The 18720-nt window shown below is 48.6% G+C and overlaps 1 protein-coding gene and 1 pseudogene across 1 annotated transcript in view; both read left to right on the forward strand.

Moving 5' to 3' along the window:
• Efcab8 (EF-hand calcium binding domain 8) overlaps positions 1 to 15272 on the forward strand; it is a 41394-nt gene extending 26122 nt beyond the window's left edge. Inside the window, exons 18-26 of the mRNA XM_048349016.1 lie at positions 898 to 1092; positions 2187 to 2321; positions 5799 to 6020; positions 6408 to 6560; positions 11513 to 11681; positions 13223 to 13355; positions 13801 to 13999; positions 14111 to 14209; positions 15032 to 15272. Coding sequence (XP_048204973.1) covers positions 898 to 1092; positions 2187 to 2321; positions 5799 to 6020; positions 6408 to 6560; positions 11513 to 11681; positions 13223 to 13355; positions 13801 to 13999; positions 14111 to 14209; positions 15032 to 15238 — 1512 coding nt within the window. The 3' untranslated portion in view covers positions 15239 to 15272. The remainder of the gene's footprint in view (positions 1 to 897; positions 1093 to 2186; positions 2322 to 5798; positions 6021 to 6407; positions 6561 to 11512; positions 11682 to 13222; positions 13356 to 13800; positions 14000 to 14110; positions 14210 to 15031) is intronic.
• Positions 8076 to 9316, forward strand: LOC125353377 (annotated as a pseudogene).
• Positions 15273 to 18720: the final 3448 nt, after the last annotated feature.

An 18720-nucleotide genomic window follows, 5' to 3' on the forward strand; every position in this document is an offset into this window, starting at 1 on the left:
TAAGTACTTTGTGTAGGCCACATAGCCAAGAAAGTGTTGACCCAAACCCAGGCAGTCTGATTCCAGAGCCTTATGGTACTAGCTCACACACACTTCTTACTCATTGCTGTTAACCCATTACTGCCCATATCCACAAGGGTTATGTTAGGGTCCTAGGGACTCCATTTCATCTCTGAATTACTATGTTATAGCCAGGTAAATCTGGAAAGGCTCTTAGGAACACTGGTCCATTGGATTTCCAAGTAAGTCAGGGCTGAGGGGGCTCTGGTAGCATGGCCTTGCCCCAGGACTGCTTAGCTTATTATCTGCTTTTCACTTTGGACTTTCTTTCTTTTTGCCAGTCCTCGGGCTTGGACTCAGGGCCTGAGCACTGTCCCTGGCTTCTTTTTGCTCAAGGCTAGGCATTCTACCTCTTGAGCCACAGCGCCACTTCCAGCTTTTTCTGTTTATGTGGTGCTGAGGAATCAAACCCAGGGCTTCATGCATGCTAGGTAAGCACTCTAACACTAAGCCACATTCCCAGCCCTGGACTTTCTTAAGATTGCAAATGACCATGAAAACATTTGGAAGTCGAGTGGTAGTGCTCATGCCTGTAATCCTAGTGACTCAGGAGGCTGAGACCTAAGGATCGCCATTCAAAGCCAGCCTGGGCAGGAAAGTCTGTGAGACTCTTATCTCCAATTAACCACCAGAAAGCTGGAAATGGTGCAGTGACTCACAGTGACAGAGTGAGTGAAAAAGCTAAGGGACAGAGCCCAGGCCCTGAGTTCAAGCCTTCATGCCTGACAAAAAGAAAAGAATGAAAGAAAACATTTGGAAACCACAGTCCATTTTCTAGATGGGGAGATGTGGCTGGGGATATAGAAATGACTGGGGCCCTGCTCTCACCCTGCACAGGTGCAGGAACCTCTGATTGAGGCCTCTGAGCCTAATGCAGACTTGAAGGAGCAGAAGTGGGCATACAGGCCCTTCATGCAGTCTTCTGCTGCTAACTTCAAGACGACGTCCAATGCCATCTTGAGGCAGAGCCTGACGTCGGCCCCCCCTGTGATGAGGCATGTGAGAGATGAGGCGTACAGGTCTACATTCCAGGTGAGAGAGTCCTGTGTGCTTGTTTTCTTGGTCCAGTCCATCTGGTCCATCTGCTTACTTGTGGGCAGACAGGGCACCCATACCCAATCCTCAAGCCTGACACTGCTCCTGGCTCAGGAAGGAGCCATTGGGGAGCCCAGCTTGCAACAAGAAAGGCCAAGATGCCACAAGCACTTTCCTCTTCCTCTGAGCCCCTCAGTCCTAGGAGTGACCTATCCAAGAATGATTTATGTTTTGGTTTGTTGCGTGTTGTTGTTGTTGTTTTTTTTTTGGCAGGGAGGGGAGTAAGGAGAATAAGCAGGAAAAGCTTCTGTCTCCTGACTCTAGAGGATTGTTGGCTTTGGGCTTCCAGCAGTGACTATATACAGTATCTCAACAATGGGTTCAGGTGAATAGTGTTGGAGGAGCCAGTCTCTTCCTGAGATTGGCATCTCATGTCCACTCCTGGGACCTAAGGCTCAGTCGGGAGACAGCACCTCCCTCCAACACATGACTGTTACCAGGCATAGGCAGTATGGACCCAGCCCAGGAGTAGCTGCTGTATGATGTATAGATTCTCCAGCACTACAAGACCTTCATGCTGTGTCTTTGGGATCAGAGTTTTACCATGACCCTGAGACCTTCTGGACTCACAGGGGTGGAGGACATTCATTCCACTGGCCGTATAAGGTTTGCAAAGCTTTGCCAAGGCAACCACAGATGGGGCTTGAAATTCAAGACATCTAAGAGGTAACTCTTAGGCCCACAATGCTGTTATAAATATCCAAATGGCCTTTGGCAGAGAAAAAGGTTCTCCACCCCTGCTAAAGCGATGGGTGTTAGGCCCTTTTAGCCTCACTTTTAACCAACTGGTCACTTCTGGGGACCAAGGAAAGGGCTTCCCTAAATACAAATGCGAGCTTCTACCCTACCGCATTGGACACTTCCCCACAGCAGAATCCTCATGGCTGATGCCTCCCAGATACCGGACTGGGCTTTTCACATGGTGGGGTATCTATGAAGGGAGCTCTTTTCATCCTCTGCCTTTGACCTCTCTTGCCCTGGGAGGAGGAGAGTGCCCTCCTGGTGACCTTCAAGCCCGTTTTTCTTCCCAGGTACCCATGAGTGCCAGCAGAGCCCAGCTATTAAAGAAGTCCTATGGGCGATACGTACCTTATACAGAGACTGAAAGGAAAAAAGGGGAATTCAAGACAAAGTTGATGGTGCAGTCCAATTTATCAGTGGAGAAGGTAGGCAGTACTCATCTGGGGTTAGGAAAATGCAGCGCTGGGGTGCCTGGCTGAAGGGTCCGTCCTGATGCCCCCAGTGCCAGGAAAGGCTAATGGAGAGGATGGCGTCCCTCTGGGTTGTGCTGTCAGGGCTGCTGTTTGTCTCGGGAGAGTTCCTCAGGGGCAGGGCATGGGCACTTAGACAGGTGGGGCTGTGGCCTCTTCTGGCTGGGAGATGGCTTGGTGGGGGTGGGAGGGCGTTTTGAGACCGAGCTGTTAGATGCCCTTCAACAACCTGGGTGTGAAGCAGGGTTGTTCATCTGTTCTCAGCCCTCTTCCCCTTCCCCTTCCCCTTGCCTTTCCCCTCTCTGTCTCTGGCCATGTCTTTTGGTGATCTTCCTCCTCCTCCAGGAAATCCCATCACCCAGCTCCAGAGGTGGGGACTTAACACCTTTCTCCAATTGGATAATTGGAGCTGTGCTGAGCTGCTGGAGTGGAGAGCTATGAGAGGCTCATTCTGTCTTCCATTTTCTGAATGCTCTTCTTTAAAAAATAAATTTTTTTTTGGTCAGTTGTAGGGCTTGAATTCCGGGCCTGGGCCCTGTCCCTGAGTTCTTTTGCTCAAGGCTAGTGCTCTGAGCCACAGCACCACTTGTGATTTTCTGGTGGTTGACTGGAGGTAGGAGTTTCATGGACTTTCCTGCCTGGGCTGGCTTTGAACCATGATCCTCAGAGCTCAGCCTCCTGAGGAGCTAGGACTATAGGCGTGAGTCACAGGCACCCATCTTGTTCTTCCTTTTATTTTGAAAAATACCTTGAAGGGCTTGGCATAGTGGCTCATGCCTATAATTGCAGTCTCTTAGGAGGTACAGGGTTGCAGTGAGACCAGCCTGGGTAAAAAGTTAATAAGATCCTGTCTCAATGAATAAGCTGCATTTCATAGCTGTGTAGGGGGCATAAGGGAGAGAAATGATGGTTTGGGCTGCCATGCCATAAACACAACACCTTATCTTAAAAATAACTAAAGAAAAACACAAAAACAAATTGCCAGGACGTGGCTTAAGCAGTACATCGCTTACCAAGCAAACGTGAAGCCTAAAGTTCAAACCTCAATTCCACCTCCTGCCAAAAATAACACCCCAAAAACCCAAATAAAATAACACCCCATAAAACCCCCTACCGACAAAAATACATTAAAAACATTTTTAAAAACTATGAAAAGTAATGATGTTACTTAATAAGAAGAAAAGACATGTAAAGAAAAACTAGAGATCCTCAGATCTCCACCCTAATCACCATTTCACTCCTCGCAGAGGTAGTAACTGCTAACAGACTGATTTTAGCTTTTATATTTTCCTTAGAGCAGTGATGTAAAATTATAGCTATATCTAGGTATACCTCCTCTATTTCTTTTCTTTTTTTTTTTTTTTTGGTGCTAGTCTTGGGGCTTCAATTGAGGGCCTGGGCATTGTTCTTAAACTTTTGTTCTCAATGCTAATGTTCTACTTCCAGCTTCTTATTGGTTAATTGAAGATAAGAATCTCACAGACTTTCCTGTCTGAGCTGGCTTTCAGCCAGGATCCTCAGATCTCAGCCTCCTGAGTCCCTAGGTTTAACAGGTGTGAGCTACTGGCACCTGGCCTTTCCTCCTTCCCCATTTTGTGGTACTGGAGATGGAACCCAGGTTCTCACATATTTTAGGCAAATGCTCTACCTCTGAGCTATATCCCTAGCCCTGCTTTTTGTTTTGTTTTGTCTTGTTTTTGGTGGTCCTAAGTTTAAACTCACAGTTCTGTACTTGCTAGGCAGTCACTCTACTCCTGGAGCCTTGCCCTAGTTTTGTGTGCTTTTGCTATTTTTCAAATAGAGTCTCCTTTTGTTGCTGGAGCCATCTTTGTAGTCCTACTATTTCTTCCTCCCAAATAGCTGGATGACAGGTATAAATCATCATTTCCAGTCCTCTTCCTTTTTCTTCCTGCTGTCCCTGGGGCTTGAACTAAGGGCTTAGACACTGTCCCTGCATTTTGGTGCTCTACCACTTGAGCCACAGCTCCATTTCTGGATTTTTGGTGGTTAATTGGAGATAAGAGTCTCACAGACATTCCCACCTGGACAGGCTTAGAGCCATGATCCTCAGATCTTAGCCACTTGAGTAGTCAGGATTGCAGACATGAGCCCCAATGCCCAGATATGTCCAGCTTTTATTAGTTGAGATAAGAGTCTCATGAACCTTTTGTCCAAGGTGGTCTTGAACTGCAGTTTTCCCAATCAATCTTTGGCTCTCAAATAGCTGGGATTATAGGCAGGAGCCACTGCATCTGTCTCTGCTTCTCCGAGCCTGCTTTTTTTTTTTCTTTCCCCAACACTGGTCAAACAAATTTTTTTTTTTTCAGTCGTGGGGCCTGAATTCTGGGTGTGGGTACTATCCCTGAGCTCTTTAGCTCAAGGCTAGTGCTCTACCACTTGAGCCACAGTGCCACTTCTGTTTTTCTGGTGGTTAATTGGAGATAAGAGTCTCACAGGGCTGGGGATATGGCCTAGTGGCAAGAGTGCTTGCCTCATATACATGAGGCCCTGGGTTCAATTCCCCAGCACCACATATACAGAAAATGGCTAGAAGTGGCGCTGTGGCTCAAGTGGCAGAGTGCTAGCCTTGAGCAAAACAGAAGCCAGGGACAGTGCTCAGGCCCTGAGTCCAAGCCCCAGGACTGGCCAAAAAAAAAAAAAGAGAGTCTCACAGACTTTCTTGCCTAGGCTGGCTTTGAACTGTGATCTTCAGATCTCAGCCTCCTGAGTAGCTAGGATTACAGGCGTGGGCCACTGGCACCTGGCCAAACTAACTTTATTGGAACCCTTGACAGCTCCCCAGCCTGATTTTTTTTCGGGGAGGGGGGCAGTCCTGGGGGCTTGGGACTCTGGGCCTGAGCTCTGTCCCTGGCTTCTTTTTGCTCAAGGCTAGCACTCTACATCTTGAGCCACAGCACCATTTCCAGCCACTACTGTTTATGTGGTGCTGAGGAATGGAACCCAGGGCTTCATGCATGCTAGGCGAGAACTCTACCACTAAGCCACATTCCCAGCCCCCCACCAGCCTGCTTTTTAAAAATTTAGGTAGACAGAGGGGATAAGGTGATGGGGTATATTGTATGTATGTATGGAAATGTCACAACAAAATACCCTTTTACAAGTAGTATATGCTAATAAATATCTTAGTATCTCTTATGCAGTGAGTTTAATTATTTATACATATTGTTTTTGTTTTATCAGTTAAACAGCCTCAGGAATTATATGCTATCGTTTTTCCCTATTATGAAGCATCTTCAAAGTTGGGCATGGTGGTGCATGCTTATAATTCTAGCACTCAGAAAACTGAGGCAGGGAGATCAATAGGTCAAGACTACTAGCCCTGGCTATGAGTCCTAGAGCAGCCAGGGTTACTTACTGAGACCTTGTCTCAAAACACAAGAAGGCAGAGCCACAGCTGGTCTCTCCCCACAGATAATCTTCCTGCAATCCCGGCCTCGCCTGCCCCACACAGCAGCCCTGCTGAGCAGCTGCATCAATGGCTACATCTACGCCTGGTCCATTCATGGGAGCGGAGGTCTGCTGGGGAAGTTCCCTGTGGACTCAGATGTCAGTGGGAGCGTTGTCGTGGGCGCCATGGCCTCAGACGAGAACAACTGCATCCTCATCACAGGGGACTGTAGGGGAAACATCCGGGTGAGGAGGAAGGGGCAGCTAGCTGGGTGGCAGTCAGTGCCTGTTCCCCCCTCCTTCCGGGTTCTGGCTGCATTGTGAAAGGGTGGGGAGTTCTGCGGGCTCCTGCCCACAACTCTCCAGTCCCACAGTCACATGTCTTGTCTGGGCTCAGCTGCCTCAGGGGCTGAGTTTGTGAGCCATATGAGACATGAGACATGAGGCGGAAGTGCCTGTCATCCCCTCTGTCTACTAACCAAGGGGCCAGGCTTGGAAGACCCTCAGACCCCAGGTTCTCTTTGCTTCAGAGGTGGGAATAAGAACTGCTCCTCATGTAAAGAGGAATGGTCTGTGGGGGGGCGGAGCAAAGAGGGCAAGGCCATTAACTCCCCTCCCCCGCCTGATGCCTAGATCTGGGACATCAAAGATTACTGCATATTTGTTGGGCACTACTCAACTCCACGCAGTGTCAAGTACTCCAGTGAAATACAGAACAAGTTCCGGGTCTTAATTCCTAAACCCCAGATCAGCACACCGTACTACGTTCCTCTCAAGGAAAAGGAGGTAGGAAGGTTGCTGGGGGGGGGGAGGCACTCAGAAAAGTGCTTTGGGGCCCCATCAAGGAGCTGGAACAATGGTGCCTTCACTGGCATTATGAATCTTTCTTGCTTCCTCTTTATGTTCTTTTGGCTTATGTGGAAAAATCTGTCAATCAGAAGTCATCATTAGCCAGTAAGACACAAGTACCAAATATACCCATATGTTCATGTGCGCGCGCGCGCGCGCACACACACACACACACACACACAGAGGACACACCCTCCTTTCCATGTGCTTTGATCTTTTCCATGAGGACTCTCGAGTCACGAGTCTTTTAAACAAGAGTAATGGAGCCAGGGACTGGTGGCTGCTGCCTGTAATCCCACCTCAGGAAGCTGAGATCTGAAGATCCCAGTTCCAAGCCAGTCCAGGCAGAAAAGTTCATGGAACTCTTATCTCCAGTTAAAAGCCCAAAAAGCCCAAAGTGGAGAGACCAAAAGAAGACAGTCTTAGGAGAGAATCACAAAGGTGCAATACCTAAACACCTCTTCATATTTATTTTATTTTAAGTTTTTATTATCAAACGGAATTACAGAGAGGTTACAGTTTCATACATTAGGCATTGGATTCATACATTGGATACATTTCTTGTACTGTTTGTTACCTCGTCCCTCATTCCTCCTCCCCCCTTCCCCTTTCCCTCCCCCTCCCCCATGAGTTGTTCAGTTCATTTACACCAAACAGTTTTGCAAGTATTGCTTTTGTAGTTGTTTGTCTTTTTTTACCCCGTCTCTTGATTTTGGTATTCCCTTTTAATTTACCTCTTCATATTTATATAAAATAATACATATACTGAAACAAACTCCAAAGATATAGAAACAAAAGACTTGTTTTGGTTTTTCTTTTTCTGATGATTCTGTATTCTTTACCTTATACGTCGTATATTTGTGTGCATATCTGTGGAAGGGTGTGTGTGGGGCACAGTATTGGAGAAAAAAGGGTGAAAAAGCGCAACTCACAGGTGGAGATGAGAGGGAGGGAGGGAGAGAGAATAGGGGAGCAGATGACACTGTACAAAAGGAAATATACTTATTGCCTGGCATGCAAATGTAACCCCTCGGTATATGACCTCTATAGTGACAATCAAGTAAATTAAAGAAAAAAGGCAGAAGTAGAGCTATAGCTCAAAGTGGTAGAGAGCCAGCCTTAAGCAAAAAAAGCTCAGGGACTGCACCCAGGCCCCAAATTCAAACCATAAGTACTGGCACACACACACACACACACACACACACACACAATAGAAATGTTTACATGGTTCGAAACCACTTACTGCTTGCCAGATGCCTAATGAAACTGAGCATCTTTTCATTAGCTCATCAGGAAACCAATCCAGGGCTTGGGCGGCTCCTCAGCAGGTGGCGGTGGCAGTGGCCTGAGCGGTTCCTCCTGGCCAGGCCCTGGGAGGATGGCGCTCTAGAACCCGGCCTTGCTTCTGAGGGGCTGGGGCAGGAGGGGGCTGGGCTGGGGAACTGGCCATGTATGTTGGAGGTGACCTGGAGTCTGCTGTAGTGCGCCAGTTTCAGGAGGGGCGCCGACTTTGACTCCTGGGGCCAGCTGGTGGAGGCGATAGATGAGTATCAGATATTAGCAAGACATCTACAAAAAGAGGCCCAAGATCAACACAACAATTCAGAATTCACAGACGAACAGAAGAAAACCATAGGCAAAATTGCAACATGCTTGGAATTGCAAAGTGCAGCTTTATAGTCCACACAGTCCCAAGAAAAATTTAAAGTGGAGGACCTGAAGAAGCTAGAACCAATACTAAAGAATATTCTTACATATAATAAAGAATTTCCACTTGATGTTCAGCCTGTACTACTAAAAAGAATTTTAGCACCTGGTGAAGAAGAGAATTTGGAATTTGAAGAAGATGAAGAAGAAGATAGTGCTGGAGCAGGGTCTCCTTATTCTTTTCCTGCTCGAGTTCCTGGTACTTTATTACCCAGATTGCCATCAGAGCCTGGAATGACGTTACTCACTATCAGAATTGAGAGAATTTGGTCTGAAAGACGCCGGACAGTGCATCTATCCCTATATTACAGTTAGTGTAAAAGATTTGAATGACATAGATTTAACTCCTGTGCAAGATACCCCTGTGGCTTCAAGAAAAGAAGACACATATGTCCATTTTAATGTGGATATTGAACTCCAGAAGCATGTTGAAAAATTAACCAAAGGTGCAGCTATCTTCTTTGAATATAAACACTACAAGCCTAAAAGAAGATTTACTAGCACCAAATGTTTTGCTTTCATGAAGATGGATGAAATAAAACCTGGATCAATTGTAATAGAACTATGCAAGAAACCTACTGACTTTAAACGAAAGAAATTACTATTGACCAAGAAACCATTTTAACTTCATCTACATCAAACATTGCACAAGGAATGATCCTGATATGAATAACCTGGAACATCTGTGAGTTTTACAACTCAGTAGAAACCATCATAGCTCTGTGTAGCATATTCCCCCTCAACAAGCAGGAAGTCAGCCGTGCCCAAGGGAGCCCATTGCAAAGCTGTTCCACAGAACTCAAAAGTTCAGCATATTACTGACATATAAGATTCCTTTGGATACAGGTTTATTGTAGATTTTGAAACATGTTTTTACTTTGCTAACAGTCTATTGCACCTACTCTGCTTCCTGGAACAATACTGTTGTGGTAGGTGTGCTCATCTTCAAAACTTAATAGAGCAATAAGAATGTGCTAAGAGTTTACACATCTCACTTTTCTTCCATTTGCTCTTTTGATTTAACTTCAGATTTTGGGTTGAGATGGGCAGGACAGTACCAAACTACTTTTGAGAGGAATTGGACCAGGCATGCTGCCTTGGAAGGTCAGTCTGAAGTTTACAGGCTGCTTCTTAAATGTGGCCTAACTTTAACCTGACCAATAGTTCTGACTAGAACTTGTGTGCCTCGGCCAGATAAGTATCCTGGATGTTCCCCAGTTTGTAGCAGTGATTTTTTTTTTCCTGGATGACCAGATTGTTTCTTTAAAAGTGAGTGTATTTGTAGTCATGCTGATTATCTATCTTCTACACCGCATTGATATTCTTCCTAATAAATTATAGGGTTAACATTGAAACCATCTAAGAACAATTACACACTTTTATATAGATTTACAATGTCTTGTAAATCATATAAACTAAAGTCAGATGCTAATGAGATACTGCAGGAACAACTGACTTTCTTCTGGCAATTGATCATAAAATCTTAAATCCTATATACCTCTCCTTAGAATGATGGGTATGTAAAATCTGAAAAGATAGTCTATTATTTTAATATAGGTAGATAGGATTGCCATTTATTTCCTATTTAGATATACTTGACATCCATCCATATGAAAACTTGCAGCTTTTTACTGTTGATTATTTACTTTTGGCTTAATGATGCATAACATTTTCATAGTACACATGAGGTGGATATTGGATACACAGAACATTAAATTTGTGATGGGCTTTCTGTGGTCAATATAGAACCCACATATTTTAATACCTTTAAATGAACAATGCATGGAGGGAATGCAGTGTATGTGGCCTATTTTTGAACTAGTGTAATAACCCAAGTCAATGTTTGCTTTTTAAAATAAGTAATCACAGTTGTTTTAGCCCTTGCACTTCAAGAGAGCTAGTCTCTTTATTTTCAGTTGACTGTTAGGTCAATTGTTTACTAGATGAATGTTAATAAAAACTTTATGAGGGCTGGGAATATGGCCTAGTGGCAAGAGTGCTTGCCTCGTATACATGAAGCCCTGGGTTTGATTCCTCAGCACCACATATATAGAAAGTGGCCAGAATTGGCACTGTGGCTCAAGTGGCAGAGTGCTAGCCTTGGGCAAAAAGAAGCCAGGGACAGTGCTCAGGCCCTGAGTTCATGGCCCAGGACTGGCAAAAAACAAACAAACAAACAAAAACCCACAACAAAACAAAGCAAAAAAAACTTTATGAGCCTGAAAGAATTCTCAAAAAACAAAAACAAAAGAAAAAGAAAACCAATCCAGTGCAACTCTCAGTGTTTGATATAGACAGATGGGTCAAGGGCAGCTAGCAAGAAGCGATGCGCGTGTCCAGTAAGCAGTCAGGTAACAAATGATTTCAAGGGCCAGGCACCACCCCTGCAGGATTAGAGATAATGATTTGATCCTCTCTTAATAGTTCATCAGTTATCCCGGTGCTATCTATTGAGTTGTGCTTTCTGTCACCGCTCTTGTATCTCAAGGTTTTATGAACATTTGGGTTGATTTCTATTGTCTTTCATTGTTCTGTTTATGATTCTTATTATTCTGACTTACCATACTTAATTTTAGTAGAAGTGTCCTTTTCTTAATCTTGTTTTATTTCAAATGGTCCTGGTCATTTTTACTCATTTGTCAGTGAAATAGACTTTTATTTACTTCCAGGGCCATGTGAGATATCACCCCTTCACTCAGCTTGTTTGTCGAATGCCCAGTGAAAAATTGAGGTGACCTGAGCTCTACTCTGAGACCCAGTCATCTCTGGCTCTGTGGCCTTAGACTGATTTCGGAGCCTCTCTCATTTCTCACCCCTGTAAGACACGGAGACTCTTTTATATCCTGTAAGGTCAGGATCAACTGTATCAACTGTATGGAGGCACTTGGTAAATAACATGCACATTTTGTTGTTGTTGTTTGTGGTACCGGCAATTGAACCCAAGGGTTTGTCCTTGCCAGAGAAGTTCTCTACCCTTTTAGCCACACCCCCAGCCTAAGGATACTTTTTAACAGTTTTACTAGAGCATCCAATGAGTGACCTCCCACATGGTAGCAGCAAGTTAATGAAGAATGTGTCCAGAACTAGAACACTGGCCCATGAGATCTCCAGGCCTGGGTGCCCACCAGTGCACCTGTGTGGTGGTCTCGGTGCAAGGAGTTTTCCTGTCCTGTGCCCTCTAGGTCATCGAAGGCCAGAGCATTTCCCTGGTTCCCCCTCAGCTCCTGATTACATGGAATGGCCATTTGGACAGCGTGGCAGATATCGTGTATGTAGACAGCTTCCAGCTGGTGGTCAGTGCCGGCCAGGACCTCAACCTCAAGGCTTGGAAACTCTCTGGTGTGGCCATTGGTATGGGTCTGGTGGATCCTACTTGTCCCCTATGCCTTTTTTTTTTTTTTTTTTTTTTTTTGCCAGTCCTGGGCCTTGGACTCAGGGCCTGAGCACTGTCCCTGGCTTCTTCCCGCTCAAGGCTAGCACTCCGCCACTTGAGCCACAGCGCCGCTTCTGGCCGTTTTCTGTATATGTGGTGCTGGGGAATCGAACCTAGGGCCTCGTGTATCCAAGGCAGGCACTCTTGCCACTAGGCTATACCCCCAGCCCTCCCTATGCCTTTCTTGATCCTGTCCCCAACAGAACAAGCTGATGGGAACCTTATTTCCCATGGGAGTGGGTTTGAAGGTGCCTTTGCTTAAATTGCTGGATGTGAGCCTGCCCAGTTGTCCATTCAGCACTGTGTCCATTTATTATCAACCGCTCATCCACCCTTCATTCACCAATCTTTGTATAGTTTCAAAAATCATATATTTGATGAGGTCTGTTCTTTCTCTATTTCTTTCTTCCTTTTGGTCAGTTATGGAGCTTAAACTCAGAGCTTGTGCACTGTCCCTGAACTTTTTTGTTCAAGGCTAGTACTCTACCACTTTGAGCCACGGCTCCACTTCTGGTTTTCTGGTGGTTATTTGGAGATAAGAGTCTCATGGACTTTCCTGCCTGGATTTGCCTTGAGTCACAATCCTCAGGTCTCAGCATCCTGAACAGCTGGGATTACAGGTGTAAACCACCAGCACCTGGTAACTCCACACTCTTCAAACGATCTAGTGATCTTTTTCATCTCTTGTGACTGAAATTTTACCCATGAACATCAGCTTCCTACTTCTCAGCCCCTGGCTTCCCCCATTTTACCTCGTGCTTCTGGTAGTGAATAGAAGACTCTGAAACTCGGAGTACCACGCCAGCCACATGGCTGGCAGGCGCTTGGCTGGTTTTTCTCTCTAGTAGCTCCCTTCCATCTGAGCCAAGCTGAAGCCCAGGGATTCCCCAAGAAGAAAGCAGCTCCCAGGCCTGCTTCTTCTTGAAGAACTGCACCTTCCTGTAATTTTAGCGCATGTGGCTCTCCTTACGCTGTAGCTCTCTGATGACTTTTCAAAAATAGGGCTTTGTACCATGTCTGGTTCATCAAATGTTTACAATTCTGAAGCAGGAGAATGTCTTACCACTCACTATGTCCTGCCCTGCCCAGAAATAGAAATCCCCTTCCTCTATATTTACCCTTACATCTGACTTCAGCCCATTCTCAACCTCTGCCCCATGTCACATGGTCATTTGCACCATTTTATACCATGCTCCCTCTCTTGCCATTGTCGTCTTCTCCTCTTACCCACATGTGGGATGAGGTGCTTTAAGGCTGGAGCTCCAGGTATATGTGAGGGCTACTGGTGGCAGGCTCCTCCAAGCATTTGTTGAGTGCCCAGCATCCTTCTTTCCCTTTGGGTGAATGCCTGGGGTGGGTCCTGGACCCCCTGGCTGACTCTTGGGACGGAGAAGGGCAGGGGGGTTCGGAGGCCAGTTTGGGCATACCCTCTGAGCAAGGACTGATTTAATAATCACAGGGACATTTGGCCTGAGTGTTTGGAAGAGACTACAGGATGCCACGATAGACAGTGGTTATGAACAAGCTGCAGACTTAGAGGAAGAAGAAGGCTTCATCGACAATGTTTCCAAGGCCTCCCACCTGGAGCTTCAGTGAGTCTCAGCCCACTGGGCTACTCTGGCCCCCAGCAGGGCCCCAGGAGTCTTGGCAGCTCCCAGGAAGCCCCTTGCTGGGTTGAGCACACATGGTTAGGGAGAGCTCTCAGAAGGCCACAGCCTAGGGACCTGCAGTTCATTCACAGTGGTGGTAGTGACCCCAAAACCCTGGGAGTCTAGGGCTGGGAGGATGTTTAGATTGTCCAATGGGGAGAACCCTGGAAAGGTGAAGGAGGATCGGGGCTCTATGCGGGCCAGTAGAGGGAGTGGGCAGAGCTTGCAGGACCAGCTGCATCTGGGCATGCTGGCATTAGTAAGCCTTGCTCAGTGATCGTTCCTAGAGGAGCGATGGAGACCCAGGAGAGGGCAGGGCCAGTCCCAGGAGAGGGAGACCCTCTCAGGGTTCCTGGAAGAGCATTTTGTGAAGGAAAGCCTCTCACAGAAAGGAGCTGGCTGAGGCCCTGGCGTACCAACGGCGGGAGCAGGCGGTTCTGATGGACCTTCTGAATGAGAAGCCTGACAAGGAGGCCGAGGCGTGGGCCAGGCTGCAGAAGATGGCTGGGACATCACCGTGGGCTGGAGAGCACTCCCTCCAAGACATTGAGGAGACCTGGAACAAGTGGGAGGGTCAGGGCAAGCAGGTGCCATAGGAGGGGGGGAGCAAGGGTGTGTGTGTGTGGGGGGGGTGCTTGTGTGTGCACACGTACATGTATGCTAGCTCTCAGCCTTCACTCTCTCCTATGACCCTGCAGCTGAGTGAAGTCTTGGGAGCATCCTACAAGCCCAAGGACCACTCTCGGGCCACCAGACTCCTGACTACCAGCGTGAATTACAGCTGCATGAAGCACCAGGTGAGGTTGCTCCCTGAGACACGGGGGGCCGTCGAGGCCAGAGGCCCCGGTCTCGTGCACTCAGCCCTCCAGTAAGAGTGACAGGGACACTTGTCTTCTGTTCTGCATGAGGCTAGCGTGGCTAGTGTGGCTGACATGTTTGCCATAGTCCTGGTTGATGACAAAGGGCCAGAGGCCTTATGGGAGGAGGCCTCCTTGGGCCTGGGCCCTGTCTGCGCCTTCAGAACACCAGTGTAGCCTGTGCCTACCCACTAGTGTTATTTGCTGCCTGTGTCCCCACCACTGTGTGTGCTCAAGGGCAGACACGGTGTCGTGGTGCTGGGCCCACAGGAAGGGATGGAGTACCCAGAAGGGGTGACTCTTTTGGGGAAGAGTACAAAGGGGTAGGGGTCTCAGAAAGACCAGAGTTGAGTTCCATCCCAGCCACGTGAAGGAGCTCCCCTTCACGTGGTATAGGAATAGTGAAGGCCACTTTCCCGAAGGGCTTCTCTCTCCATGCTGCACCCCTGTCCCTGCCCTGGAGGGATCCTCCCAACCCAGCTTTGCCAGTGCCAATGGGAGGGGCAGGGTGTGTCCTACGAGTCCCCTGCCCCTGGGCCCCACTTTGGGTTCAGTGTGAGGCCTGGTTCTGGTGCCAGGGCCTGCCTCCCAGGGTGGCTGTGGCCCCTCAGAGGCACGTGGAGGGCAGGCTGGCCGCCACCGTAGGCTCTTTTGCACAGGAACACTGCAGGGTCCCTCCTCTCTGCAAGCCTCTCTTGGTCCTGGGCTCCCTGCCCACAGCTACCGCAGGTGCCCACCCTGCGGCTTTGCTCTGCTCCTCAGATCTCACCTCCGGTCTACCACAGCCTGTACTTCAATGAGCTGGAGCCCACCCAGCCTACCTTCCTGGCGTTCAAGATCCCAGCCCAGCGCACTGTCCACTGGGAGGACCAGAGTTCCCGGAGGCAGTCACGTCTGGTCCCCACTCCTCTGTGCCCCCTGCAGCCCCAGCCTCAAGGTTGCTCTACTCCACCATGTCTGCCTCCCTGAAGTCTCCGGCCTCTGTCTCCTCACTGTGGCCCGTTCCTCCTCTCACTTCCCTCCCAGTACTCGGAGTCCATTCTACAGGAGCCGGAGATCCTCGGGCTCACCAAGTGCAGCTTCCGCAGCCGGTCTCGAGCTGCCCTCCTCTCCAGTCCTCTAGTGGTGCCCTGGGCCTGTGGGGTCTCAAACCTCCTGGCTCACGCCCGGTGAGGCCAGGAGAGGCAGACCTTTCCTGACCTTGCCTCTCGGCCTGTGCTGCCTCTCCGGAAGGCATCTCAGCACTCCTCTCTCTGACTCTGGACAGAGTCCTGGAGAAGGAAATAAAATGTCTTGGGTGTCAGAGTTCTGAAGGCGTTGAGACTTGGCCATGTGTCCCTCACCGTCTAGGTCCCCACTGGACTTCTGAGAGAGGTCCTAGTCCCTGGCAAGGCCCTGGGAACACACAGAGTCCAGTCTGTCCCCCAGGACAGGGTGTGCTGGTGGGCAGGTGACAGATGGACTCCTGGGATCAAGGGCTCTGTGGTGGACTGGCAGGCAGTCACGCGCTGTGGAAGCTAGATGGCCCAGGCACTTGGTGTGGCCTCTCAGAAGGCAAGCCCAGTGGCCCTCTAGTGGTGGCCCCTGCTGTCCACCCTTCTTTCCACCCCATGCCCGTGCTCTGCACCTGGACTGGGGAAGCATGGCGGGCGGGGCAGGGTATAGGGGGAGGATAACGGAGCAGCACCTCATCTGACTTTGCAGCCCTTCTCTGGCCTCTGAGGGGTCACCAGAGTCCTCAGCAGGTCAACTCTGTCCTGGGGCCCATGGAGACTTCCAGATACAGAAAATGGTGTTCAGAGGCCATGAAGCATCAGGCTCACCGCTCCAAACCACTCATGGCCTTTCTTCTAGGTTTAGCGCCCATGGCCAGGACATGATCTATGACAATGGACAGCACAAAGCCCACAGGCTCACCCTCGCCACGCGCATGGCACCAGGGCACCATCCAGTCCTTGTGGCTGGAAGTGCTGAGGCCGTCTCAGGAGCCTCTCAAGGGCAGTGGGTCTGGAATCCACAACTGAATGGTTTGGAGAACCCAGGGAAGCTTTGCAGCCCTCAGACTTTCAGGCTCTGTCTCCCCCAGTCTGCCGTCTTAGGGACTGAAGGTCAGATGGGGCAGGAGGTCCCACGTTCCCTGTTCCCTTATAGAGAAGTTCCTGCATATATGTCTCCCATGTGGGGTGCACTGAGCCTTGGGCCAGATGCCCCCTTGTGAAAGGGTGGTGCTGAGTTTGAAACTTAAACTCCCACCCCTCAGTCCACCGAGAGGGTCTTTGGACATCCTTTTGAGAAGCTTCAGTTCCCAGGGCTCCTCTGTGGGTGCCTAGCGCCCGTCTCTGGCCTCCCTGAGCCCTCACTTTAGGGTTGAGTTGGGTTGGGGAGTCTGGGGGTGAATGGGATCCTACCATGGGGGCTTATCCTGGCTTATCCTGGCCCTGGTGAGGCCATGGCGCTGAGTCCCCTTCCCGCCCTCTAATCACACCGTTAGAAGCCACACTCCTAGCCAGCCTCTGCATTGACTGGGTTCTTACTATGTACAGGTATCATACCAAAACTTCATATTCTAAAGCCTCCCTCTCCCTCCCTTCCTTCCTTTCTTCGTCTTGGGGTTTAAATTCAGGGCCTGGGTGTTGTCCCTGGGTTTTATTGTTCAAGACTAGTGCTCTACCACTTAAGCTATAGTATCACTTCCAGTCTTTTTTGGTAGTTAATTGGTGATGAGAGTCTCATGGACTTTCCTGCCTGAGCTGGCTTTGAACCATAATCCCCAGATCCCAGCCTCCCACAGGCATGTGTCACTGGCACCTGCCTTTAGTTATTTTTCAAGTAGGGTTTCACATTTGTGTCTGGGCCAGTGTCAACCATTTGTCAAGTATACACCACCACACACAGCTTACTGGTTGAGATGCAATCTTGCTAACTTTTTGTCCAGGCTGGACTCCAACTTCAGTCCCCCAGATCTCTTGCCTCCCAAGCAACTGTGGTTATAGGTATGAGCCACTGTACCTAGCCGCCTATGGCCTTTTTTTTTTTTTTTGGCCAGTCCTGGGGCTTGGACTCAGGGCCTGAGCACTGTCCCTGGCTTCTTTTTGCTCAAGGCTAGCACTCTGCCTCTTGAGCCACAGCGCCACTTCTGGCCATTTTCTGTATATGTGGTGCTGGGGAATTGAACCCAGGGCCTCATGTATACGAGGCAAGCACTCTTGCCACTAGGCCATATCCCCAGCCCCCCCATGGCCTTTTAATTTTTGTCGATTGTTGGGCTTGAACTCAGGGCCTGAGCACTGTCCCTGGCTTCTTTTTGCTCAAGGCTAGCACTCTGCCTCTTGAGCCACAGCGCCACTTCTGCCTTTTTCTGTGTATGTGGTACCAAGGAATCGAACCCAGGGCTTCATGCATGCTAGGCAAGCACTCTACCACTAGGCCAAACTGGCCCAAGGCTTTACTTTTAACTGACCATTATTGAGTACTTACTGTGGGCTAGGCACCATTCCACAGACCTCGTTTTTTTGTATTTTCTTTTTTTTTTCTGGTTATTTTTAATCTAATATTATTATGGAAGTGTGTTTTTCCTGGTTATTCTTTTTTTTAAATAGCTCATATTTTTAATCTTGATTCTGTGGAGGTAACTAATGCCCAGCACTCATGAGCTGTCTTGATTATCATCATTGTTCAAGGTAACAACAGGAGAGTGCAGCACAGTGACCTGGGCACAGCCACTAAAAGCAGAGCTCTGGTGCCACAGGCTCTGGGATGGCTTCTTGCTCAGCAAGTGAAGGGGTTAACAGTTCTTCCACATAGCCAGAAGGGGGAGCCATGTCCTTTCTGGAAAGAACTCCATGCACCCAGAGAGAAGAGATGGAGAAAAGCCACCTCCGGGGCTGGAACCAGGAGAGCAGGAAGGTGTCCTTGGGGGATGCAGCTGCCTGCCATTGGCCCTCTGATGTTTGCTGATACCTTTGTTCCTCTTTGGTGCATTTTACAGACTGGGAACTGAGGCTCAGAGGGGAGCTGTGACCGGTGCTCTTTCCATCTGAAAATAACCATATACTTAAGGGTGTGTGTGTGTGTGTGTGTGTGTGTGTGAGAGAGAGAGAGAGAGAGAGAGAGGTCTAACTGCCTCTGCTGCAAGCCATCAGTTCTGAGCCCGAGGCAGCATGGGGCTGTCTGGGCCTAACTCTCCATCTCAGTGTCAGAATCACAGGGGTTAGGGGAGGGGAGGCAGGGGGGCTCAGGGAGGGCTTTCTAGATGTCGCCAGTGGAAAATTCTTTGATAAGTGACTACTCTTGCTTCTTGTTTGCTTTTTTATGTCTGAACAAAGAAACGTGTCTCATTTAAATTGTTAAATGTATTGACATAACGTTCATAAGATTCCCTTTACTCTTGATGTCTGTAGGATCTTTACGTGGTGCTCTTTTTTTTTGGTGGGGAAGAGGTGCTGCCACTG

Source organism: Perognathus longimembris, chromosome 6, assembly GCF_023159225.1.
Source record: "Perognathus longimembris pacificus isolate PPM17 chromosome 6, ASM2315922v1, whole genome shotgun sequence".
Lineage (NCBI taxonomy): Eukaryota > Metazoa > Chordata > Mammalia > Rodentia > Heteromyidae > Perognathus > Perognathus longimembris.